The 25,839-nt window shown below is 47.6% G+C and overlaps 1 protein-coding gene across 1 annotated transcript in view; it reads right to left on the bottom strand.

The window, feature by feature from the left end:
* LOC133348635 (dual specificity tyrosine-phosphorylation-regulated kinase 4-like) overlaps positions 1-25,839 on the bottom strand; it is a 50,022-nt gene that overhangs the window by 4,626 nt on the left and 19,557 nt on the right. Inside the window, exons 2-10 of the mRNA XM_061561560.1 lie at positions 21,920-22,007; positions 18,976-19,105; positions 17,976-18,124; positions 15,066-15,199; positions 12,938-13,075; positions 10,717-10,855; positions 9,619-9,700; positions 7,740-7,912; positions 4,962-5,022 (exon numbers count right to left, since the gene is read on the bottom strand). Of these exons, the coding sequence (XP_061417544.1) occupies positions 4,962-5,022; positions 7,740-7,912; positions 9,619-9,700; positions 10,717-10,855; positions 12,938-13,075; positions 15,066-15,199; positions 17,976-18,119 (871 nt within the window). The 5' untranslated portion in view covers positions 18,120-18,124; positions 18,976-19,105; positions 21,920-22,007. The remainder of the gene's footprint in view (positions 1-4,961; positions 5,023-7,739; positions 7,913-9,618; positions 9,701-10,716; positions 10,856-12,937; positions 13,076-15,065; positions 15,200-17,975; positions 18,125-18,975; positions 19,106-21,919; positions 22,008-25,839) is intronic.

The raw sequence follows: 25,839 nt of genomic DNA, 5'->3' as shown, positions 1-25,839 counted from the left end.
GCCGACCGTGCTAATTGGAGGTGCAGGGCAAGGACACCAAACTAAACACAAAAAGCAGTTTTAAAGAAATTAGTTTTCAATTTTGAGTTGCAAATGCATATAGCTCCAATGGCATCCTAATATCGGAAGAGCGTCCCAAACGACCGCAGAAGCGCATCCAAAAGCACGCAATGCAGCGACGGTCTTTGTTCGATGGGTAGCCAAATAGCCACTGCGAGGGTGACCTGAGTTTGCGTGATGGTTTATGCTCCTTGATGAGATCAGTAAGGTATTGTGGTTCATTTGGGGCAAGCACTTTGTGTTTAATGAGTGCAACGTTTTCATGTATTCGTTCAGCAACCGGAAGCCAATACAGCTCAGTGGATGGACGCGGTCGCATCTTGCAGTACCCGTCACGACACGTGCCAAAGAAATGTGTACTCGCTGAATTATTTGGCAACCTCTCGCGGCCCTGCGATGTGACGATCCGCCCCGCACCTGCGCTCCATCTCCACAGTGCCGTCCTCTCGGGAACATTCCTTCGTTTTGGCTGCCACTCCGCCGTCGTTCCTGTCCTCTGGCCCTTGTCCCATCTAGCTACGACGTGTCCCTGCCCAAGGGCCAATGACTTTTATTATCAGTCACTGTAAACGTAGAAGTTAAGTAAAATGTGCCCCCAGCCATCCGTGCTGTTTATTGTCTTTCCGCCGCACTTCAAATTAGCACGGTTGGCTCCGCGTGGTGCGAAAGAAGTTCAGCATACATGCAGAAAAAAAACTCATGTAGGTGAAGTACCGGTGAGGACGCTTGACACCGAGGTTGAGGCACACGTGTATTTATTTTACAAGTCGTCACGACAGGACAGTACTAGAGGGGGTATCGGCCCCCTCACCCGTATACTGGGGATACACCACTAGCTATCCCTGACCTACCCCGAGTCCTCCACTAATGGGCTAGGGGAGGCTGTCTGGCCCGACACTGGTGAGTCGGGCTACGGTACCCGGAGTCCCAGAGTGCTGACTCTGGTTCACGGGACCACGCCACTGGCTCGGTCCTGCGCGGCCCTGACAAGGGCGGCGTCTCAGGGGAGTCCAGGGCTCTAGCTACCCAGGTCTTCAATCTTCCCTCCTTTGTTCTAATACTGAGCCCCGAGCTCTCTCTGTCATCCCCTTTTATATCCCCCCCAGGATCACAACCCCGGGCAGCCCTACCCCCAGGCTGCCCGATGCGGACGTCGTTGCGGGCACCCCCCCCCCCCCCGTGTACTCCCGGAGCTCCGCCCACTGTGTTTGTTCGCCGTTTGATCCTATGTACAAACAGCCCCTCGATAACAGCCCTACATAGGTAGTGATGAGAAGGAAACTGGCACTATTTGGAATCATATGTAGGATGGACAACAGGAAAACTAAAAGTGTTTTGTTGTTCGGAAAAATGGAAGGAGCCGGTAAGAGAGGAATAACTAAATGGCTTAATGACGATATAACGAGATTGGTGCCAGAAAAATGTGGTCACTACTCGATAATATTGGTACATGACGGAGGAAAGTGGAAACAAATGACGACATCTGCAGTGGACACCTACGGCCTATCTGCCCATGCATCGTAATGATGATAATGATCAGTCATTACCACGTGTCAAACCTGTTGAGAAATGTTATTATAATCCATGCGCATGCCATGGTGGCGAGAGGTTATCTCCCTCGCCATGGTAGGCAGGAGGTCGTGGGTTCGATCCCGACCCTGACGCCTGCTGTAATACAGCAAACCCTTCCCTCTCGCAGGTTTAGCCATCGCGGTTTCGCACCAAATTTGATTGAGGTATAGTTCGCTTATCGCGCCCACCATGTTGCTCGACCATTTGCGGTTGACCACGAGATGAATATACGCGTCGTAACTGCACTGCTCGCGATGATGATGCTGCCGTAGAAGCAATGCACGTGTGCTGCCTTATCTCCAGCGTGTCTCCCAAGCGGCCCATCGCGGGTCCCTGGTCACGCGGTGTTCCTTCTTCAAGCTATTTTCAACACGATGGAATATTAATCGTGTTTTACATCCAAAAATACGGTCTGTTTCATGTTTGGGTTGATGCAGGGTAACGTAAAACTAAAGGAGGGATGGGTGTCGCATTTTTAACCGTGAGCCAAACCCCTCGTTTTCCCATTTGCCTTTGAATTTGTGGGTCGCGGATTTGCAGAATGTGGATATTTTCAAGAACATGGGCAAGAGTTTGTCGTATTTGGAGTTCGCGTGTTCTCTCTTTCCCCGTGTGATGAAGTAAGCCACTTCGATGAGCGTATCATCATGCGCGGCCAGGTCTGCAAAAGAGCTCATAGCACGGTTGGCTACGTACGGTGCGAAAGAAGTTCAACGTACCTGGTAAGTCGTACGTTTGAACTAAAAGAGATCATGCCTTGATACCACCACTAGAGGGCAGCATCGACCACGTGGTGGATAGCAAAGCCCAAGGGCCACGTGAGGCCAATCGTCACCGGCAATGGTTGCCAGCAACAAAAGCCAATCGTTAAAAACTCGCCGCTCAAAAGTCTGAACAGATCTGATCGCAGCTCCCCCTAGCGGGAAACTGCGACGGCGATTTCCAATCAGCTCACTGCACGAGTGGGGAGCGGTGGTGTCGCGGTTAGCGCGCTGCGCTACGAACCCGGCGACCCGAGTTCGATTCCCACTTCACGGCCACCAACACCGATTATCTGAACCCGTCCTGGGCCTCCCCCCTAGGGAATATTTGTTTTGTTGGCATGCGGACAGGTGAACGTGGAAGCGTTCTTATTGCTTTTCCAGTAAGAAAAACTTATAATGGAATTTGCTGTTAAAAAGGGCCATTTCCCGAAACGTCACCTTATCAGTGCCGGATTATCCTAGTAGCAAAAGTAGCTACATATGCTACGGGCCCCGCATTTTCAAAGGCTCTGCGCTAAATGCTTTCAAGTGATCAATTCAGGTTCATTGATTCTGCACTTGCTCTAATACTAAAGTACTATACTGCCTTCAACTTTTATGAACGACTGGGTGTTTAAGGTTAGCGATTTGTCGTATTATCTGGCTGTATAGCAAATTAAAAAATACAATTACTTCACTATGCAAGTTACAAATTTGTGTTTTAATATTTATGTGTTTTTTTTATTTAGGGCCCCTTTATAACATATGCTACAGGCACTGCACTAGCTTAATCTGGCACTCCACCTTACATATGTTTTTTATTTTAAGGACACAGTGTTATTGACGAATGTGTTGATGTTGTTTGTATGGACTGTGCTTTGTGCACCGCTGCCAACACAGCATCAGCATTGTACTTAAAAACGTCTGCCGCTCTTGGCTACAGAAACCTCCGTCACTCCGTTCCAAGTTGCCGCAGCTGCTCGCGGTGAACGCGTTGCTGGTGACGGCTGCCGACAACAATTGTGATGGAAATAAATTCCCCAGTAGATCGTGGCCCAAAGGAAGCTTCGGGTCACTCGTATGCAATGAAGTTTCGTTTAGGACTGTGGTTTAGATATATTAATATCCCAGTAGCGTAGGCTGGGCTGGTTCTGGCATGTTCAGTATGTGCAGTCACAATACAATTGGGATAATACTGTGTAACTTTTAAATGCTAGCCCTTGCCACAGGAATGTGGAATTGTCAAGCTGGCTCAGAAAGAAGCACGGTTCCACCTTTGTAAAAGTATGAAGGCGTTTTACCTTTGTCGCTACAAACTACTGTAAACATTCATAGTCTTGGTTCTTTCGGTAAAGTCACGTAGAAGGGAAACAATAAAATAAGAAAAATAAAGAATAATAAAATTCTCACGACGTTTCGACTGCAACACAAGCAATCATCATCAGGTGTGAAAAACACAGCAAGAAATTTTGAAGAAAAAAAACGCCACTTTTTTCAAATTTTCTTGCTGTGTTTTTCACACCTGATGACGATTGCTTGTGTTGCAGTCGAAACGTCGTGATAATTTTCTATTTTTATTCTTTTATTGTATCCCTTCTACGTGACTTTACCGAAAGAAGCAATAATATTAATCACTGTAGTCACGAAAGCTTTAATTAAAAATGTACTGTAAACATTGTTTTTTAACGAGAGAATACATTTCCAATTCACAAAATACAACCCTTCCCGTACCTGTCTCTTTACATAACAAACATAAAAACATTTAACACATCCCATGAGCCACATGGCATTCTGGGAGTGATTTTTTCCAGCAGCATTGGTTCAGCACAAGCAAACGCGTTGGACCGATTTCGACATTCAATGTCTCATCAGCGGACTCGCGCTCGTTCAGACCAACAATGCTGGTGAACTGACATTGGCAAGGACCCCCTCTCGATGAGGCATGGGTCCTCGTTTGACACGCACACACACACATAAAAACACAGATGGAACACATAATCAGCGTCGACATAATAATTAAGCAGATAGTCCGACTTATTTTGGTCTACTTGTGTATATTTATTACCCACATTCTTCACAAGTGTTATGTTGTAGTAATAGGGTTTTACCCTTTCAACTGGTACAAAAACTGACACCTTTACACAAGGGATCATGTTTGCAATAACCACAACACAAGCAGTCAAAATGCAAACAAAAAGAAACAACTCTGATAATGATAATGATATGCACTGTCCTTGAAGTTGATTGGTCCACACCCGAGACAGCTTTCCTTAGAGCCTAGTCCCCATTGGTGTTGGGACCAGATGACGCCAAAAGGCGCACAACTCAAAAACAGCGCACTATCAGAGTATTGGGAGCTCGGGGTAAGCATTTACACTATGAGACCTCCTTTACCTGATAATGATCATTATCATTATCAGAGTTGTTTCTTTTTGTTTGCATTTTGACTGCTTGTGTTGTGGTTATTGCAAACATGGTCCCTTCGTTACGCGCCGAACGAGTGAAAGTTGCTCTTTCAATGCAGCGTGCACATCAGAGTTACAAACAGCGCGTCGCAGACATAGGCAGTGACAGTGTGAAACCCACCGAAAAATTCAAGTTGGACACTGGACTCTTCGATCATGTTCTGGGGCGGGAGTCCAAACACCTGACAGAAAACAAAGACAAAGATCCCCCATAGAACCTTTAACAGACCGTTGGGGGACAAGTGCTGTTGGCGAGCACCTATTGAGGCCGACACAGCACACAGGAGTGGGTGGGTTGTCAGCAGCACCCCCGGCCGCCTTTGTCTCCCTAGCGGCAAATGTTTACACATCACACCAGGTAATCGTTTGAGGCCGAGTCTACCTAGGGGACGCCCAGGACCGGTTTAAATATTCGCTGTCACCGTTTTTGGCCGTGAGCAGGAATCTAACTCGGGTCGCCGGGTTCGTAGCGCGGTGCGCTAACCGCTGCGCCACCGCTCCTCACAAACACTTGCACGCACACGTGCACATTCACATGACATTCACATGACATTCACACGGAGCTTGTGAATGAATAGAGAGGTGACGATTAATCCCCACGGCGAGTCCAGAAATTAGCGATGAATCGGAAGTTACTAGTTAAGAATCAATTATTTTTGGTTTCATTTTCACCATCTTGCTTGTACTGTTTCTCGGGTTATTTGTGTTGTATTACTTCCTCTCTGGTTTGTGCAGTTAGTTTGCTCCAATCGCCTACGTGAAACACGCACGTATGATATTTGCATAACACGTAAAATAATAGATTTTCGTATAAACGATTTGATGCATGCATCGCGAGAATTGGTTTCCATCTACAAATCGATGCACGATTTACACGCCTGGCAAAGGACACACTTACAGGAGCAGCTCAGTGCAATGACACTGGCCTCGACGTAGGAATGTGGAATTTCCACCTCAGGGCTAGTTACATATTGGGAAATTACTCAGTCCATCGTTTCTCCACGTTCAATACTTGTAGTCCCGTTTTGTGGAAAAAAAAACAATGATTTTTCTTTCGGTAAACAATGTGGAAATTCCACTGCTGATTAAAATCTGAATTTGAAGCTTCCGTGACTGCAGGAATCCATTCGCATTGGTTCTTTCGGTAAAGTCACGTAGGTGGAAAAAAATAATAATAGATCACGACGTTTCGATCGCCACGCAAGCAATCGTCTTCAGGTGGGAGATAGAAACAGGCTGCTGAAACAAGTCCTTATATAGAGAGCCGAGAGGGGTGGGGGGTGCCGCATCGGGCAAGAGGGTGGGGGCTAGAGATTGTGCCTAAGCGAGTTGGAAATCCAAAGATGGGAACCGAGATGGGGGGGAAGGGGGGGTTGATGCACCTCCAGGTGGCCATTGTATTGTGAGAGATGAGCATTTCAATGTGTAGTGACGGTATATCCGCCACTAGGGGGATAAAGCGCGCAACAGGAGACACAGACAGAGAGAGAGATACACACAGAGAGACAGAGAGAGAGACACACACGGAGAGACACATAGAGCGAGAGACACACCTAGAGAGAGACACAGAGAGAAAGACACACACAGAGAGAGACACACACAGAGACACACACAGAGGGACACACCCAGAGAGAGAGAGAGAGACACACACACAGAAAGACACCCACACACAGAGAGAAACACACACACAAAGTGACACAGAGAGAGACACACACATACACACACAGAGACACGAAGAGAGAGAGAGAGAGACAAACAGGGAGACACAGAGAGAGAGACACAGAGAGACACACAAACCGAGAGACACACACACAGAAAGACACACACACAGAGACACACACACAACAACATCACATCCAGTTATAATCTGCTAAAAAACGAGAGCCACCGCCACATCGAGGGAAAGGGGGCAACGTTGGCTTTGTTAGTGAGACATTTAGCCCGTTAAAGTAAAGACATTTAACTTGGTAATGTAACTCAGAGAGTCGGAAATAACTGCTGACAATGGCAGGTAGGATGGAAACATCAACAACCAGTTAAGGCTTTACCTGGTTAATAACGTCCTAGATTTGAAGTTTTCGTGACTGCAAGGATCCAAACTATTTGGTACTTTCGGTAAAGTCACGTAGATGAAAAAAAAATATTTAATTTTGTTATTTTCATTTTATTTGTATTATTATTTTTATTTTTCATCTACCTGACTTTACCGAAAGAACCAAAGAGTATAATAACGTCCTTCCAATGATTTCTCAATTTGTACCCATCTTCTCGGTTGAAGTTATGTCTGTGTTTATTTATCTGGATGGCTTCATGAACAAATCTTTGATGGTAGCCCGAAGGTTTGCCGAGTACCTTGGTCTCAGAAAAAACAATGTCGTGTGAGCCCACCGCGTTCAAGCAGTGATCAGCCACGGCAGAGGTATTGGTTCTGCCGTGTTTCAAATCTGACTTGTGTTCGCGAACACGGTCCGAGACATGGCGTTTAGTTTCCCCAATGTAACTGCTACCGCAGACGCAACTTATTTTGTAGACACCAGGGTACTGCATGTCAGGAATCACATCTTTCACAGATGGGATCAGGTCACGGATTTTGTGTACTGTGTTGAATCGAACCTGGATCTTGTGTTTGTTCAAGATTTTGGAAATCTTTTTGGTAACCCCTGCTATGTATGGCAAGGTGATGGTTTTGATTGGGTCCCAAGATGGTTCTCTACCCAATAGCTATATAGCTCAGTGGGCATTACCTGGTAAAAAAACAACTTTTTAAAGAGTTTCTAGTTTAGTCGAGTGTGAGGCCACGGCATTTGTAACGGTGACAAAAAAATATTGATTTTGCCAAATGCCACGAGACATCTGGACAGTCGCCGCCAAAGTGGCATGTGTGCAAGTGGCGTCGTACCTCCATAATAGAATGCAGCTGGTCTTCGTTCGTGTGTCCTGGGAATAGCGTCTGGCCTGAGTGCAGCTCTGCCAGAGTGCAGCCCAGGGACCACATGTCGGCAGGGAAGCTGTAGCCCAGATCCAGTATGACTTCGGGTGCTCGGTAGTGTCGGGTCTGGATCTTAGTGAAGTCTGTTTGCCATGTGGTGGCACAGGCACAAAGACAAAGGTCCCCGTTATAGTCTTCACAGACCGTTAAGGCAAGTGCAGCTGACTAGCACCTATGAAGGCTGGCATGGCACACGAGAGGGGTGGGTGGTAAGGCCCATTGAGCTGTATAGCTTTTTTCAGAATGGACCTGGCCACAAATGATAGCTCAACAAAGTGGATTATCACGTGGAAATGTATAGCTGCCAAATACTCTAAACGTATGTTGATTATAAATGTGGAGGGGAAAAGCGGAGGACCCGGAGAAAAATGAACTCGACCACAAGTAGAACATGCAAACTCCAAATATACAACAGGTGTCAGGATCAGGATCGAACTCACGACCTCCTGCATACCAGGCAAGAGAGTTAACATCTCGCCACCGCGGCGCCACAGTGGAATGGACCCAGGTATCATAGATGAACAGATTGGGGTTGCCTGACGGATAGAGTAGCTGCTATCCATACTGTGTAATTTCTACACACGAATGCACACACACAGAGAGACTTACTGAGTCTCAAGACTATTTCAAGTGAGTCCTGCACTGGGATATTTTGCCAATTCCTTTTTAAGGACTAATTTGGAAGTGGAGAAATGTGTTAATTACTCTGCAATACTGACTGTAAATTATTGGTAAGACGCTTTGATTGAATTGCACTAACAATCACACCACCGCTTCCTATAACGGGCTGGTTAAAATTAATAACATGTTTCTCTCCGTCACTGGTGGTAAAAATCCTGGACATTGGACATATGGGCGTACGGTACTGGTCTTTTTTTTTCTGTAGACCTCATCAATAAGAAGGGGAGTCGGCAGAAACGTCAACATTTTCGACATTTTTTCTGAGTGACCTCTTTGTTATTTTTCATCATTGATCGCCACACGAACATTTGCACATTGGATCGCCTGGCTGGGACTTGTTGGAACTGCGCGGGCTGCCCCCGGCTGTCCCTGGGGTTCGTTGTTTCACACCTCTGATTAGCACGGTTGGCTACATACGATGCAAAAGACGTTCAACATACATACATACATTGTTGTTGTTCTCATTGTTGTTGGTGCTGGGCCCTGGTAAATTAATCTTCGGCTGTGTTTCCCTGCCCTGACCGATGTGGCCGGATAGAGGGGGTTAAACGGGGGCGCCACGGGCTGGAGAAGAGATGGACTGATGTGTCACAGGAGGATGTGGAGCTGAGTGGACTTGCGGATCACTGTGTCCAAATCGGCCTCTGTGGAGGGGGCTAGTGAAAGGACGCTACTGGGCAGTGGGAGGCAATCGCCCTCCTGCAACAATGGAGGACGGAGGAGCGATGCTCACAACAACCAGTGAAGCGCCGGGTAGATAAAATACAGCAAGTTGGCACAGTGGGGAGCACAAGTGGTGCATCTGCCAGTCATCTCAGTCAGTCAACCCATGGCACCTGGGTCCGTCCCATTACCTTCTGCACCTAGCCTGGGCACATCAGTCAACCCATAGCACCTGGGTCTGTCCCGTGACCTGCCAGCAGCAGCGAGCCGTTCAAAGTGCACCTGGCCTGGCAATATGCGAACGGTGGCTGCTGTCTTTGACCACCGCAACTCCTAGCCGAATGCACTTGAACTTTTGTGATTATTGAAAAGCAACCTTGAGATGTGACCACGTTCTTAGAAAATGAATTCGATCTGTTGTTGGGAAAGAGCGCCGCAAACTCACGCTCTTCATGATCGAAACAGCTGCAGCCAAAGTCGAAGAGCTTCACTTCGCCAGCCTCATAACTGCAGATGCCGATGTTCCCCTGAGAGGAGGAAACGGGACACACTTCGTTACTCCGAGCTCGGTCACCATCAACACCGGCAGCCAGTCGAGTAACGAGCGTGGGGGGCAGGGGGTGTCTTGGCGGCCTCCCCTGGTGGCCAAAGCTACGAGCTGGGCAGTCCCCACTCTTGACAATCACCATGACAACAGCGTAAAAGAACAACAATTATTTAAAACGCGGTTTTAATGTATTTTTTTTTTTATTCAAAAGCTTTCATTTACGTTCCAAGTTGTATTTTAATTTAATCAGCGCAGCCATTTAATAATTGGAGAGAGTTCCCACGGAGCTGTCCGTGGCCGCATTTTGAGGCAGGCGGGAGCATCCCGACCGCGTGAAATGTTCGAGACCGCGAGCGTTTCGATGTGATTCGCGGCAACAGGAGCGGCGATATACAATGGCCCATAGGTGCGACCCTGGGAGACAAATCAAATACTGAGGCTCCACCTAACCGATTGCCGGCATCCCCCCCTACCCCCCGAGCTGAGGGTCGTTAAAAGTGGAGGGGACAAATCCACGTCACCACAGGGAAAGCGAGATAGAGACATGCAAACTCAAAATATACAGGCATCAGAGTCGGGGATCGAACCCACGACCTCCTGTAATCCAGGCGAGGTAGTTAACATCTCGCCACCGTGGCACCCCACTTGTTTTGAGCATCCCTCCCCCCGCACCGTGGGGACAAAGTCAACAAAAATAAAACAATGTCAGGCGGTCTTTCTCTCTCTCTCGCAGAAGAGCCAGGAATAAAAATGTATCCGGACCGGAAACAAATAATGAGGCAATCCACTTACGCACAACGGCACAACTATTTTCAGCCGCAATTATCTGGTGGCTGAGGTCTCGAATATATTCCGGGCCCAACCCGGCGCTGTCAGCTCGGTGGCGTTGGGAGGTTGGGAGGCCTCGGAATATATTCCTGTGAGATACCAACGCGTCCGCTGGGAGCTCAGCGAGCGGGTCGGTGTTTAAAACGGCTCGTCAGCGTCGTCACTCGCCGGCTTGAGGTCACCGTGGATCACGTTCACGTCACGGAGCTGCTGGAGGCTCTTGAGCAGCGAGATGGCGAAGAGGCGCACCGTCTCCAGGACAAACCCCTGGCGATGGGTCAGCTTCAGCTGCGACCGCAGATTTCCGCTGTAACAGACGACGTGCGTGTGTGTGTGCATCGTGCGTCGCCCTCGATCAGCACGGTTGGCTACGTACGGTGCGAAAGAAGTTCAATGTCCAGTCTGTTCTCCTATAACGCGGCAGTAGTTGCGTTCCTGAAGAACACCGCGTTATGGAAAAATCGTGATAATGCCGTGAGATGCGTACGCAGGCTGAACAAAGACTGAGGCGCGTGGGTAGCATCTATAAGCATCCAGCAGCATCCCGCCTTGCGTGATGCTACGACGAGGGAGCCGCACGATCACTTATTCCGACTCGCGCGACGTAGTTCCGTTCACTCGATCGCGTTTCATCAACTTCGCACCCGCGTTATAAAAAAATGTGTTCCCTAATAAATTCATCATCGCGTTGTATCCAATTCGCGTTATGAAAACACGCATTGTAGGAGAACAAACACGTATCGTCCAGGATTACCAAAGTGAGTGAGTCTTGTCGGGATAGATGGGTGCGTTTCACTGTAAGATGTAGGTTGTACTGATGAATGCCTGGTAATTCTTAGTATTGGTTTTTGTAGCCTATATCATAATCGTATTGTGTTAATATACAGTGTGAAAACTGCAGTATAATCGGCAAGAGTGGTGGTGCAGAGTTTCGTGCATTGGACTCTGAACCCGAAGGGCTGAGTTCGACTCCCGAACTCAGCAGCGCCACGTGACACCTGAACCGGTCCTCTGGTGGTGAAGTATGGTCAAACATTTCGAGTTAAAGCTTTCGTGACTGCAGGGATTCATCTTCTTGGTTCTTTCGGTAAAGTCACGTAGAAGGGAAGTAATAAAATAATAAAAATAAAACATAATAAAATAATTCTCACCAGGTCTGTCGAGGCGACAGCGTCTATGGTCAAACAACCCCCCATGACCGCCCCAGTGTGGGGGTGAATCTCGTCCAGCAGTGCCAGTTAATTATCATCTTCGCTCGAAGAGATGAGGGCTGGAGGTGGAAACTGGTGGCAGCGGAGTGACGCCCAAAGGAGGAAAGGCACCAAGAGGATGACCACGATGGAAACGGGACGACGAGGTGGCGAGATGTTAACTACCTCGCCTGGTATACAGAATGGCATGGGTTCGATCCCAACCATGATGCCTGCTGTATATTTGGAGTTTGCATGTCCTTTCGCCCCATGGTCGCGTGGAGTTTTCTTCGAGTCCTCCAGTTTTTCCTTACACATTTAGAAGCAATACATTTCCACGTGATAAGCCACTTGGCTGAACTATCATTTGTGGCCAGGTCACTTCTGAAAAAGAGCTATACTGTATTGCTCAGTGGGCCTTACCTGGTAAAATAAAAGTATAGTTGATAGTGTTTTTTTTATCATGTGCATGAGTGAGGCGGGTTATATCAGCGTAAGAGCATGACGGATGGCAACAACTTTGGCTCAGGTGGCTTCCTAATATCGGAAGGAAGAGCATTCCAGACGGCCGCAGACGCGCATCTGAAAGCGCGCGATGCGGTGACCGTCTTTGTTAAATGGTGAACCAAAAGCCGCTTCTGCTGCAAGGACGACCCGAGTTCGCGTGATGTTGGCTTATGCTCCTTGGCCAGATCAGCGAGGTATCTTTGTGTGTAACGAGCGTGACCTCATAACGTATTCGTTCGGCAAGCGGAAGCGTCACAATGCACGTTTTACTGGTAGGAACCTTCTGGTTACACCAGCTCACAGGGGATTATTGTGTCCGTCCGTCGAGCAGGGAGGGACTGGGTGGGGAGGGAGGGGCTGGGTGGGGAGGGGAGGGTGGGGAGGAGCTGGCTGGGGAGAGTGGGGAGGGACTGGGTGGGGAGGGTGGGGAGGGGCTGGGTGGGGAGGGTGGGGCTGGATGTGGGGTGGGGAGGGGCTGGTCACCCCGTGGTGCCCTTATAAAACTCAACGTTTAACCTACTCACGCCGGCTTGTGCCCGCCCTCACAGTCGGGAATATTTGCGGAATACACCACGCCGCCGTTGACCCTGGCCATTGACCGAGCAACCCATCGTTCCTACCAGCTCCCTCCGCAGGAATGTGTTCCATTTAGATTTAAAAGTGTCCCCCCTGTGCGACTCGTGTGTGCTTACTTCAACAGCTCGAAGACCACGCACTCGCGGCCGCGAAAAGAGAAGTGCTCCATCATGCGGATGATTTTGCTGCTCTCTCTCGCCGTCTGCAGCCTCTTGAGAATCTCAATCTCCCGCCGATGAACGCTCTCGTTGAACCTGTTGATGAGGCCGCATGGCCGCGTGGACACTGTGAGCCAGGCGTCAATTGCTGATGTAATTGCTTTGGGCAGCCTGCTTCATTGCAGTGGCGTGGCGAGAGGTGGGGCCGGCAGGGGGTGCCTTGCCCCCCCCCCCCCACCGCCGCCCCCCCTTTAGTGGCCAAAGCTACGAGTTGGGGCACCCTCTTGACAACCACCAGGAGATGTGTTTTCAGCAGCAGTGTCAGCGACTAAAAACGTATTTTAAACGCGGCTTAAATTCGTTTACGTTTTATTTTAATTTAATGAGAGCAGCAAACGTTTGGCTTCCGCAAAAAATTCGCCAAGCTAATATTCGGGGCCCCACCTGACCGATAATGTAGTGACTATGCCCACTGATAATGTAGTTTACGACGCCACTGATAGTGTAGTTACTGCTTCATTGACCTCGCCAGCTGCCGTGCGCATTCATGTCTGGCTGTGCCCAGCAAGCCGGCTATGTGCTCGGTACTCCTACAGTGCCCAACAACTGCATTGTGTCATTCTAGATTTGAAGTTTTCGTGACTGCAAGGATCCATACTCTTTGGTCTTTTCGGTAAAGTCACGTAGGTGAAAAATAATAAATAAATAATGTTTTTTTTCACCTACGTGACTTTACCGAAAGAACAAAACAGAACTGGATTGTGCTGCAGTTAAGATTGATTTAACTCGCAATCACATGACTGTGGTGAGTTTCATTCCAAATTGTGAATCAATACAGCATATTCAACTATCCAGGGGTCGATTCAATTGGTCTAGCACTTTGTGTGAAGTCAAAACACCGTAGTGGTAATTTTATAAACTGTCGCTTGCCATAGCAATGTGGAATTTCCATCACCGGTTCAGGGCCTCCAACAAAGATAAGCGCCAGGACAAAACAACGATCGGTCGATTCTTTACGACAAATTTTGGTTTTGTTCACTGAAAAACTCCATTATCTTAACTTAAACATAATGTATTCCTATATTAGTGCTTTTTCGCATAGAGATCTGCGGAAAATTGTTATATTTTCAGGATTATCCGCGTTTTTGAATCATCAGCGACCGTCCTCCCGGTCATTAGCGCGGATAATCGAGAGTCAACGGTGTACATTTTACGTGGAGATCGAGATGCGAAGGAGACACATTGTCTGCTTATTTATTTCGTTATTTGTATTTGTAGTGGGTTCACAAGCGACAGAGACGTTGTAGTCGAGGCACACTATTTATTATAACTTTACAGGGTAACAATGGAAGGGGTAACGGCCCCTTCACCCGTACTGGACTGGGATACACCCCGAGGCTATCTGCCTCACTGTTATGCTCCCAGGTCCTCCGCTAAGGGTGCTAGGGGAGGCTATCTGACCTGGCCCTGGTCAAGGCACAGGTCACGACACCCAGCCAGACAGACCCGGCTCTTAGAAGAACATCGGCTCTTGGGCTCTGGGGCTCTGGGGCCGCGCCACTGGCTTGCTCTGCCCGGTCCTGAGAAGGACAGCGAGTCGGAGGAGTTCCAGGGCCTATCTGCCCGGTCTTCGGTCTTCACTGGCTCTTCGCTCTTTAGCTCCCCAACACTTCTCCTCGAGCTCTCTGGCTCCCCGCCTTTAATACCAACTTGCCACCGAGGGGTGGGGCTGTGTGGGATCACAGCATCCTCCCACAGCCCCCCAGGGTGGTAACCGTTTGCGGACGTGGATGTGGACACCCCTGTGTACCCGTCCGTTTTCCTCCCGTAACACCCCTACATATTCACGACAACGCTCTCTGCGGTGAACCCATTTGCTCTCATGTCTCGGCAGAGACGAAGAGGCGGATTTGAGAATTTGAGAAACTTGCGCCGTCGCTTCAATTGCCGCGCCGGGAGATATACAATGAATTGCTTCGTGCGGTGGCAGTGCCGCGTGTTTGAAACACGAAACGACGCGCGCGACACCGCGTCGGCAAACACCGCCGAGCCGAGCCGAGCGACGTAAACCCGCCCGCGAGCTCACCGGGCTCGATTGAGCACCTTGACGGCGACGAACTCCTTGCTCTTGTGGTCCAGGCACTTGAGCACCTTCCCGAAGCTGCCCTGGCCCAGTACGTCCAGCACCTCGTAGCGGTAGAGGAGGTGTTCGTGCCAAACCTTTGCGCGCAGGTGCCACGGGGGGTAGAGGAGGGTGGGGGTGCAGTGAGAGTGAAAATCGGATGGCTCGCCAGAGCTGCAGCTTCCACGTTCGATTCACAATTTGCAGTCGATCCTCGATGGTTATTCAGCGGCTTTGGTTGGCGTGGGCTGGGGAAGGGGGCGCGGGATTTAAAAAAACGCCGGATTATCGCAGCATGATTTAAAATAGCTATATTTTTGCACATTATTGAATCACGTGTTTTTAGGTTGCTAGTCTTTGACGTTTTGTTTACTATCCATAATGCGGATTTTTTTTGGGGTTAGATCGCGTAAATATAAATGTGTCGTTAAACCCGCCACCACCCGACACAGCCAATTAGTAAGTTTTGTCACGTAAATAGAACATGCCAATTCGTTACTAGTAGAACACACCAGTGTGTTGGAGAGCAAATCCACAACATTTACAATGTGAGTACGACGTTTACTATATCGAATTGGTTTAAATAAACACAAAAACAGACAAATATCCTACTGTAAAAGTTACTATAATTACTGTACCGTATGTACCACTCCGATCTCGAAGACTCTGCATGGGGTGATGATATGAGGGTGTAGAATTGGAGGTGGCTATTCAGTCTGAATCCAACTCCCATCAGCTGTGATGGAGGTTCGCCGGATCGGCCCGGGACAGCCGGATAATGTTGGAAGCCGGATTATCGCGCGCCAGATAATTGATGATCTACCGTAGTTTACTTCGGGTTAGATCACTATGTAGGTATAATGCCAACATTACACCATCTTAGCTTATGTTATATCTATAGAGCGCCTTTATTCAAGGTGCTTAACATAGTAAAAAATAAACGATATAACACAAGAATGATTTAGATGGCAGGGGCCTGCAAGGGATGAGGAGTGGGTGACCGCGATCGAGGTTAAGTAGAGATCACGAAAGGGTTGGGGGGGACGGTGAGGAGTGGAGGGGCGGGGGGAGGGAAGAGGAAGAGAATGATCAATGGAGAAGAGGTGAGGCTTCAAGAGAGACATGGAGGGAGGTCAAGTAGGGGAGGGGCTGCTTAGCAGTATATTCCACTACCTGACAGAGCCAATCAGAATTTTTAAAATATTTATTGGAGAAATCCGATGAGCTATAAAGCTCTTGTTCACAGATGTCCAGTCGGGGCACGGGGTCAGAACGTTACATCAACAACAAAATATAAAAACACGATAGAAGCACAAAGTGTAAGAAAGGTAAGCAAATCACAAAAAAACTAAACACATTTTTTAAAATTTTACCTGATAAAGCCCACTGAGCTATGAGCTTATTTGTCAGAAGCGACCACAAATTAGAGCTCAACGAAGTGGGTTATATTTTTTATTTAAAGCTTTCGTGACTGCAGGGATTCATATTCTTGGTTCTTTCGGTAAAATCACGTAGAAGGGAAATAATAAAATAATATAAATATAATAATTAAAAAAATATATATACAATAAAAAAGATACAATAAAACTTGTTTCAAATTTATATTATTTATTATTTCCCTTCTATATGACTTTACCGAAAGAACCAATAATATGAAGTGGGTTATCGTGTGAAACAGTATAGCAGCCCAATAATCTAAGTAATCAAATTGAATTTGTCGCATGGGCAAATTTGCCAATTGATTTGGAAATCTACCTGCTTTTGTTCTATGCAACCCCTGTAGACACTCCCTTCACATGCAACGTGCTGGCTACCGTCGTATCAGCTGTGCTGGCCGGGTCACCCACGGACTGACTGATACAGGCGTAGCATCGTGCGTTGATTACAATAAACTATTACAAAAACATTTACTTTACAAGGTAATGCCCACTGAGATATATAACTCTTTTTGCAGAAGCCACCTGGCTACAAAGGAAAGCTCAACGAAGTGGCTTATCATGTGGACATTTGTAGCAGACAAATACTCAAAATGTATAATGTTTCTAAATATGGAGGGGGAAAACCGGAAACCCCGGAGAAAAATCCACGCGAACACAGTGAGAGGGAACGCGCAAACTCCAAATATACAGGCTTCAGGGTCGAGATGGAACCCACGACCTCCTGTAAACCAGGCGAGGTAGTTAACACCTCGCCGCAGTGGCACCCTACATGCAAATGCGTGGCAGGGACGTGCGGTCAGGGGAGGCAGGGGAGGCAGAGCCTCATCTGTCATACTCCAATGAAAATAGCTGTTACGAAAATAAAAAGAATAAGCAAATAAAATAAATATTAAGATTTTTCCACTGATGTGTCATTTCTGTACGATTCCAATCATTTTTATCGTCACAATCGCCAAATTTGCGGAGCTCCGCTGCAAATACAGGAAGAGACGAGAGGTGAGGCAGAGACGAGCTCAGCCTCTCCTCTGATTGCGCAACCCCTCAGTAACTGGATGGAGCGCGGGCAATAAGCGCGTGCCTGTTACTATCTCAGTATGTCACCAATGTAATGTTTGTAGACCCCTTCATTTCATGTGCTCGCCTTCCATACTCCAGGTAACTTATTTCACGTACGTGTATAAAGATATTTAGGCTCGCTGGTCTCGTCATGAAACTGCAATGAAAAAGCACCAGGGGAGGCAGCTATCACATCTGCCTCACTGAGGGGGACGTGTCTAACACGCCCCCCTCTGTGAGGACACGCCTCTCTCCGTGAGACCACGCCCCCCTCAGTGTGTGAATCTGGCTCTGACACTTGCCAATGGCCTCCCAAGCCATGGACCTCACCGCACGTCACTGATGCGTGGAGGGTTTGTGGGTGGCCAGGGAGTCTAACCGGAATGTAGTGGCCGTCGGCTCCATAACAGGTGACTTTGCCACGTCCCATCCTCCGTGGCGTCGCGCTGTAATACCAGATCTCCTTGCAAGCGCTCAGCTCCTTGCGCTCGCGTTTGTTAATGCGGGGTCCGTACATCTTCATAATGTCTGCGAACAAGTGTGCAGGACACAAACAAAGATCCCCCGTGTCGCCTCGACAGACTGCTGAGGCAAGCGCTGTTTAGCGAGCGGCACCGATGAAGGCCGGAACGGTACACGACAGGGTGGTGGGTGTCCAGCACCACGCCCGGCCGCCTTTGTCTCCCCAGTGGCGATGTTTTACACACCGCACGACGAGGTACTCATTTGAGGCTGTGTCGACCTAGGGAAGGCCCAAGACCGCTTCAAATAATTGTTACTGGTGATGTACACACACACATCCACTACATAAATTAGAGTCACATTTCCGTTAAACTAACCTATGATCAAACCATCCCGAATTGCGCCTGAGCAGGTTTGAGCCTACACACCAGGCGTCAGTAGTCTGCATGGCTATGTGGTGGGCAGCAGAGGGCAGTGACGAAACACGATTTATTGTACTCTACTTCTATGCTCCCACGTCTGAGCTCCCCTCCTTCACCAACCCGCCCTGACGAGTGCAGTGAAGTGCGATCAAATGACTCCCACGACCCGTACGGCATGAGGTGACCCTCATCCAGCAGTGGATTGACACATGGCGTTACAGGATCCATCCGTATGCACGGTTTTTATTTTTTTATTTTGATCCTGGAAGGATATTGGGCAGAGTTGACCCCCCTGACGAGGATCTGAACTCGTGGCCTTCCGGTTGTGAGCCGGGCGACAGCCGGTGCGACACAGCGCCGCCTGAACCTGCGAAGTCAATCGTTCCAGTAAACGTGGAACGTTGGGTCAACATGTGTCGCAACGGTCCCAACCCCGTGCCAACATTAGCCCGTCGTCGGTGTGTTTAGTTTGGGTGGTGAATTATGGATCCAGACCTTTTGAAGAGAAGCGGGTGTCACGGTCATTCTTCACCCCGTCCGAGTGAGGCAGGGCTGGACTTCCCCTCTGACCGTTCGAGGGCACGCGCTCAACTCGGGCACGGACGTCACAGGTGAACCGAACGGCCTGGCGACACGAGGCGAGGTCAAGAGGTCAGTGGCTTCAAGTAATCATAAATAATACTTTCATTTTTATATAGCGTCATTCATGCCAACAGCATCCCACAATGATGTGGAATGAGTGCTGCTTACAATGTGGGACATACAGGCAGAGCCGCGATTAAGCGCTCAAGATGCGCTCCTGAAGAAGTGAGCGCTAAGAGGGGTTATCAAGGCCGTAATTATAATATATATTGGGGGGAAACGTCGTGATATGCTCAAATGTCCCCCCCCCCCCCAATATATTGCTATAAAATAGATTTTTGTTTATATGATTGTGGTTATGATTGTACTTTATTAATCCCTAATCTCTGCCATTACATACAATGAAACAAGAAAAGGTAAAAAAAACAGAGCAATGAAATACAATACACTATTAGACATTATTGTAAAAAAATAAATCAATAATCCATCCTATGTGTTAGTGATTTTTTTTATATTTTAGGCAGGAAATGGCAGAAAATTTGTTTTCAAACTTAGATTTTTTTTTCTGGGGGGGGGGGGGGGGGCAGACCCCCTGGAAGATTTGGTCCCCCCCAATGTTGACTCCATGGCTACGGCCTTGCATTGTATAAATGGACATGCGTTCCCGACAGCGCTATTTTTCGTATGAGCAATGTACGAGTGCTTCATTGGGGTATCGGTCATAGCGCTAACAATAATACAGATGGTAAACGTTAATTCATAAGTAAACAACAATTTATGATACTATCATTATTATGCACTGCACTCACGAGGGCATTCTATTGTACTACTGCATGGCAGCGGTGGGAGATGAGGTTGGAGGAGCTACGCTCCCAATCTGGGTCTTCGTGATGTCCTCAGTCAACATTTATGTGGCGAGGTTTCTTTTTGAAATGGAGCCTGAGACGATTACTTGTGTTGCGATCGAAACGTCGTGATATTGTTATTATTTTATTATTTGTTCTATCTACGTGGCTTTACCGAAAGAACCCAAAGAATATTTTCTTAATTGTTTTCGTATTTTTTTTTTCTGGGGTGGCACGTGCTCCACCAATGAGCCGATCGAAATCCCTAATTTCGATCGGATCATTGGGGTGACCCCCACTGCCACTGTGTAGCATATTATTACGTGCCAGGGACTCTATGAGATGATTGGACAATAGTCTGAGTCCATATTTGGCAATAAGTAACGGCAAAGGAGTTATGTGTGACTCTCAGAATTGTGCGCAGTTGCGTATACAGGACACGACTTCCTTGAAGGCATTCACCTTCAGCGAGCGCGATGCCGATCACACACGGTTCGAATTCGACCCTCGATCGATGGCTGCGCCATCGCCGCACACGCGTCGAATAAAAGGCAAGGGACATGTCCTTACTTGCTAACAACTCCTATCATTTTTCATTGCTGGAAGGGTTGCCCCCCTTACCTGAAAATCCTGGCTCTGCCATTGTCTGCCTGTATGGTCAATTGTGAAACCATTCCTGAGAGATTAATGCCAATTGTGAGTACATTGAAGATCTGAGAAAAGTCAAGGAAAATCTGGAGAAAACCAAAACGAGACTTGGCTCCCAGTGCCTTCCACGTTGTTTCAACAGTTATTAAGGAAGAACCCAGCAAACATGCTGATACCCAGTGAACATGCCAATGTCCGGCCAACATTGGCACGTGGTTGGAACCGTTGGACAAACGTTGGCCCAACGGTGGCCCAACGTTCCTTGTTTACTGGGCACTTGGAGGGAGAGCGATGTTTTTGCCAGTGACCACGAAGCTACGGACTGGCTTGAGGGGCGAGACCAGGAGTCCTTCCGGGCGGAGATTCAAGCCTGAGGACATCTCTTGCAACGATGCATTTGGGGTTCGAGACTCAAGAGCTTTTGTAGTCGTACCTTGATTAAAACAAAATGTAAACGCCTGCGTAAGCAAAATACGTTTTTTTCTTTATTTGGTGCAATTGTGAACAACAGCCATATCAGACATGAGTACATCTAATCACCATACTAATTGGGTTCACTGCTGCTCAAAGACTCACTCCTACAATGCGTGTGGCGAAATTAGGAGATTTACATGTACTCGTCATTTGAAGGCCTGAAGACCAGAATCGATGATCTCGAAGACAATGTGTTCAGGGAGGCAGTCCCATATCCGAACAGCAGAGTGAAGAAAGCTTCTGATCAGGGAGGAATGTTCTAGAAACTGTTCATCTCCTTTGGCATGCTCTAAGCCAGTGATGCGGCAAGGGACGAGTCTATTCCAGGTGAACAAATTTCCCCACAAAATTGTGATCACGTGATTGTAAGTAGAGTGCTCTTTGGCAAACAACCAGCCAGATGGCACAGAAAACCAACAGATGTGCACCGAGTTTGCGGACCGAGTATTTATCTAAGATTGCCGGTCTATGTACTCGGTAGACATCTGTTGCACGCCACGGCAGCAGACACTCGCAAGACTGCACCGTGCTTTGCGTAGTCTCAGGTCAATTGCTTAGGCGCCCTTTGCCGGTTTTAGTGAAAGTGTTCATCGCTGGGAGATTGAGATTCTGAAAAGGGTTCCCGTCGGATCGAGAGAGGAACGACGACTTCGTTCGCCTGTTGCACAACTCTGATGGACAACTTGTTGGGCAACTCTGATGGACAACTCTGATGGGCAACTTGTTGGGCAACTCTGACGGACAACTCTGATGGACAAATGGCGCTCCCAGACACGCGTAAGATTTTAGCAGATTCCAACGATGCGTGCATTCTCCCAGCAACTTTCAACGCTCTGATATGGCCACAGCTGCCCCATACGCCTTCATGGGTACGTCCTCCCTCCCCTTACCTGTTGCTCGGCAATTTCTTCCCGACGGCTCCCAATGGCAGGGGAAGGTGGCCTCTTGAACACGCTCTGTTTCAATATCCCGAGGAGCCTGCAGGCAACAACGCACATTTCTCATATGAGAGTTCATCACTAGCTGTGGGTGGAGGTGTACGTGTGTGATCCAGCACTTTGGAGGTGAATGGTTGGTGGATTTGCAGACGTATGAGGCTTACAAACCCACTGGGCCGCGAGGTGACCAGGGCGTGGCAGTACAGCAAATTGATGATTGAATCCAACTTTGCAGAGTTTTTAGTGTCTTCTACCCGAATGTGCTGGCTTTCTCCGGGTACTCAGTTTATTCCCACTCGCCGAAAATTAATGTATATATGTATGTTGAACTTCTTTCGCCCCGTACGTAGCCAACCGTGCTAATTGGAAGTGCCGGGGATAGACAACAAACTAAACACAAAAAGTAGTTCTAAAGAAACTGGTTTTCAATCTAGATGATCTAAAAGTGCATAGCTAAAGTGGCTTCCGAATATCGGAGAGAAGAGCGTTCCAGAAGGCCATGGAAGCGCATCTTGAAAGCGCGCTACGCAGTAGACGTATTTGTTCGTGATGGTGATGATGATGACGATGATGCGGCTAATCAATCCCCAACCAGGACTCAAACTCATTGCCACTTCTTCTTGGTTCTTTCGGTAAAGTCACGTAGAATGGACAGACCTGCTCTCCACCTGAGGACGGCTGCTTGCGTTGTGGCCGAAACATCGTGAAAATTCCATTCTACGTGACTTTACCGAAAGAACCAAGAAGATGAATCCCTGCAGTCACGAAAGCTTTAAATCGAAATTCATTGCCACTTTTTTGCAAAATTGAGTTGGGTGCTTTGGCCACTCCGCTTAATGCACCACGTGGCTGGATCAGTGGAATTTACACGCACGCTCGTGCAACAGCCAAAGCCTCAACGAGGGGTCTATTCGAGATAGTGACGGATGTTTGTTTTTGTTTTTAAACACGTATACAAATATGATGTCGGCTATAATTATAAACATTGTTTTAGTTGCACCGTGCATTGGGTTTAGAGGAAGACAGCCTCACAGTTACGGTATTAATAAATAAACATATTGAAAGGTACAATACTCACAATTAAGTTAACATGCGTTTTGCTTTCATGGGCATGTCAGTTATCAAACAAGCCTGGTGGTGTTCAGAAACAAACACCAGCAGTAGCGTTACTAGATTTTTCACGCTGTGTGTAATTATTATAAATGTATATTTTTCATTTGTAACAATGTTTTCGTTTGCATTCATGGTTAATTGTTGGAATTTTTTTTTATAATTGTTCTTAACATTTTCTTGTTAACTGGGCCCCGTATGAGTCGCATAACGCTGCCACTTACACACTCCTCCCCATAGTTGCGCCCTGGCTGCGAGGATGACGACACTGGCTGACACTTGTCCCACACATGGACCCGTGACTTTTTAAATCCTTTATATTAAGTTCACTTGCTTGCTTGCTTGCGCGCTTACGACCGTGCAAATCTTTCGGTCGTTTTTTAACCCACTTCCCGTGATCCAATCGAGCTGACATTTTGCACACAGACTCGTTGTTCGTGACAATTTATTTTCGTGAAATTTTTTTTCCAAAATTTTACACTTTTTAGGATTTTTTTTTATATTTAATTACCAATTGCTTAATGGTGGCAGGCAATCATCTGACCCATAGGTGGCAGCCATCTCAAGCCAGAGGACGAGAGGACTCTAGCCGCCACGCATATAAAGGATTTATAGTGAAATGAAACACTTTGTTTTTACGGGTTAATTTTTTTTCACAACCTCTTGTTGAGTTATTGAAGATGGGCACTAGGTGGAGGCAACGCGCCGAGTAATTCCTGGTGAGAAGCGCGTGTCACTAATAATACTCGGTGCTGCTGCCAGGGCTCGCATGAGTCTGGGACGGTGCACATCTTCAACTGGTTACACCGGGCCGTCGAATAATGGAAATTACACGTTCCTGTGCCAGGAAGGCAGGCTACCGATTTCGACTTGCTTTCCCATAAAAAGTAAAATTTTAACAATATTTCTCTATACTCTTTGGTTTTTTCGGTAAAGTCACGTAGGTTAAAAAAGAAAACAAATACATATTTCTCTACTTATTATTTATATTATTTACCATATATTTTTGTTATAGACGTGGCTATCTGCCCATGATGATGATGATGATATTTCTTACGCGATATATTTGTTGCACTCGGTTGCACTTTATTTTGCTCAGTCGGTGTTAGCCGCTGAGATCGTGGTGGGGTTTCTTTTCATTCCTGTTGATCCATGCTCCTGTACTGATGCCTACTTTATTGGGGGGGGGGGGGTGATATTGGAATGTAAAATAAAGATGTATTGATTCTATCGTTGCGTGTGACAATATGGTTCAGGACCTACATGCCAAAGCGGATGTCTGCTATCTACGACGAGAGGGCTTCAGGAGAGATACAGAGTTGGTGTCGTTTTGCTGTTCCTCCTCCGTTGAAGGAACACAGACTGCAGTGGTCTGCTGAGCGGTCCGCAGTTTGGGTTGTATGATAACAGTTGGGCTGTGCTTGTCTTTAATTGCCCGTTCGTGAAAGCAAAGTGCGCATCAGCCGAAAAGACGAAGAGAGACCCAGGGAGCTCCCTTGAATAGTCTCAGCGGGCTTTCAAAGGGGTGAAAAATGTAACTGGAGATGGTAATTTTTTGTATTGTGTTTTTTTTTATTGAGCAAGAGTCCATGGGATAGAGAAATGTTCTTCATTGCAAGGCCCGCGGGCCACTGGCGGCCCCTGGTGGCCTTTAGTGCGGCCCCTGACGCGCGGCTCTCAACAATACACAACACGTGAAAACAACCCCCACCATCATCATCGTGCTGTTGTCAAACCCTCAGTGGGGGAGGAATTTCACCTATCTGTTAGAGTTTTTAACAGACAACGAGACAAGAAGTTACAGCTTCTCGAGACGCTGGCCTTTCTTTCAATCGTGCTGTGACGGTTTCACCTGAAGACGGAAGCTTGTGTTGCCTCCGAAACGTCGTGATTTTTATTTTACTTTTATTAATTTTAATTAAAAATTTTACCTACGTGACTTTACCGAAAAAACACAAGAGTATGAATCATTGCAGTCACGAAAGCTTAAAATCTAGAATTAAACCCCCAATGGTTTCAAATGTGTGGCAGAACCTCACACTGCTGATGTCTTATCAGCGAAAGTGGTCTCCCTCTGAAAATGAGTGAAGAACACCGCTGTAAATCGTCAAGTCATCGTGATAGCCCAGAGTCTACGGTGGAAATTACACCTTCCTATGGCGGGGACGAGTCTATCCACAGGACAACCACTGTCCTGTGGCGGCCCTCACACTAATGTCTTATCGGCGAAAGTGGCCCCCCTTTAAAAACGAGTGAAGGACACGAGCGGAAAGGGAAGGATGATTGGGCTCACTGCCCTACTCACGTAGTAGGGGCAACGTTCGGTAACGTGGTATTCTTATGGGAGGGGAAGGAGAGGGAAGGGGTGGATATACCTAAACAGAACAGCAAAATGAAATGACGTAGACACGCTGAGCGAACTTGCCTATAACAACTATAAGCTAAAGCATTTTTTTTTATTTTACCTGGTAAGGCCCACTGAGCTGTAAAGCTCTTTTTCAGAAGCGACCTGGCCACCAATGAGAGCTCAACAAAGCGGCTTATCACGTGGAAGTGTATAGCAGCCAAATACTCTGAACGCGTGTTTCTAAATGTGGAAGGAAAACCCGGAGGACCCGGAGAAAAATCCACCCGACCACGGGAAGGGAGAGACACGAGAACTCCAAATATAGAGCAGCAGTCAGGCGTCAGGGATCGGGATCGAACCCACGGACCTTCCTACATACCCGGCGAGGGAGTTAACATCTCACCACCGAGGCGTC

The sequence above is a fragment of the Lethenteron reissneri genome, chromosome 27 (assembly GCF_015708825.2).
Source record: "Lethenteron reissneri isolate LAM-NWPU_2019-01 chromosome 27, ASM1570882v1, whole genome shotgun sequence".
Classification (NCBI taxonomy): Eukaryota; Metazoa; Chordata; class Hyperoartia; order Petromyzontiformes; family Petromyzontidae; genus Lethenteron; species Lethenteron reissneri.
This window is presented reverse-complemented; position numbering and strand designations above follow the sequence as displayed.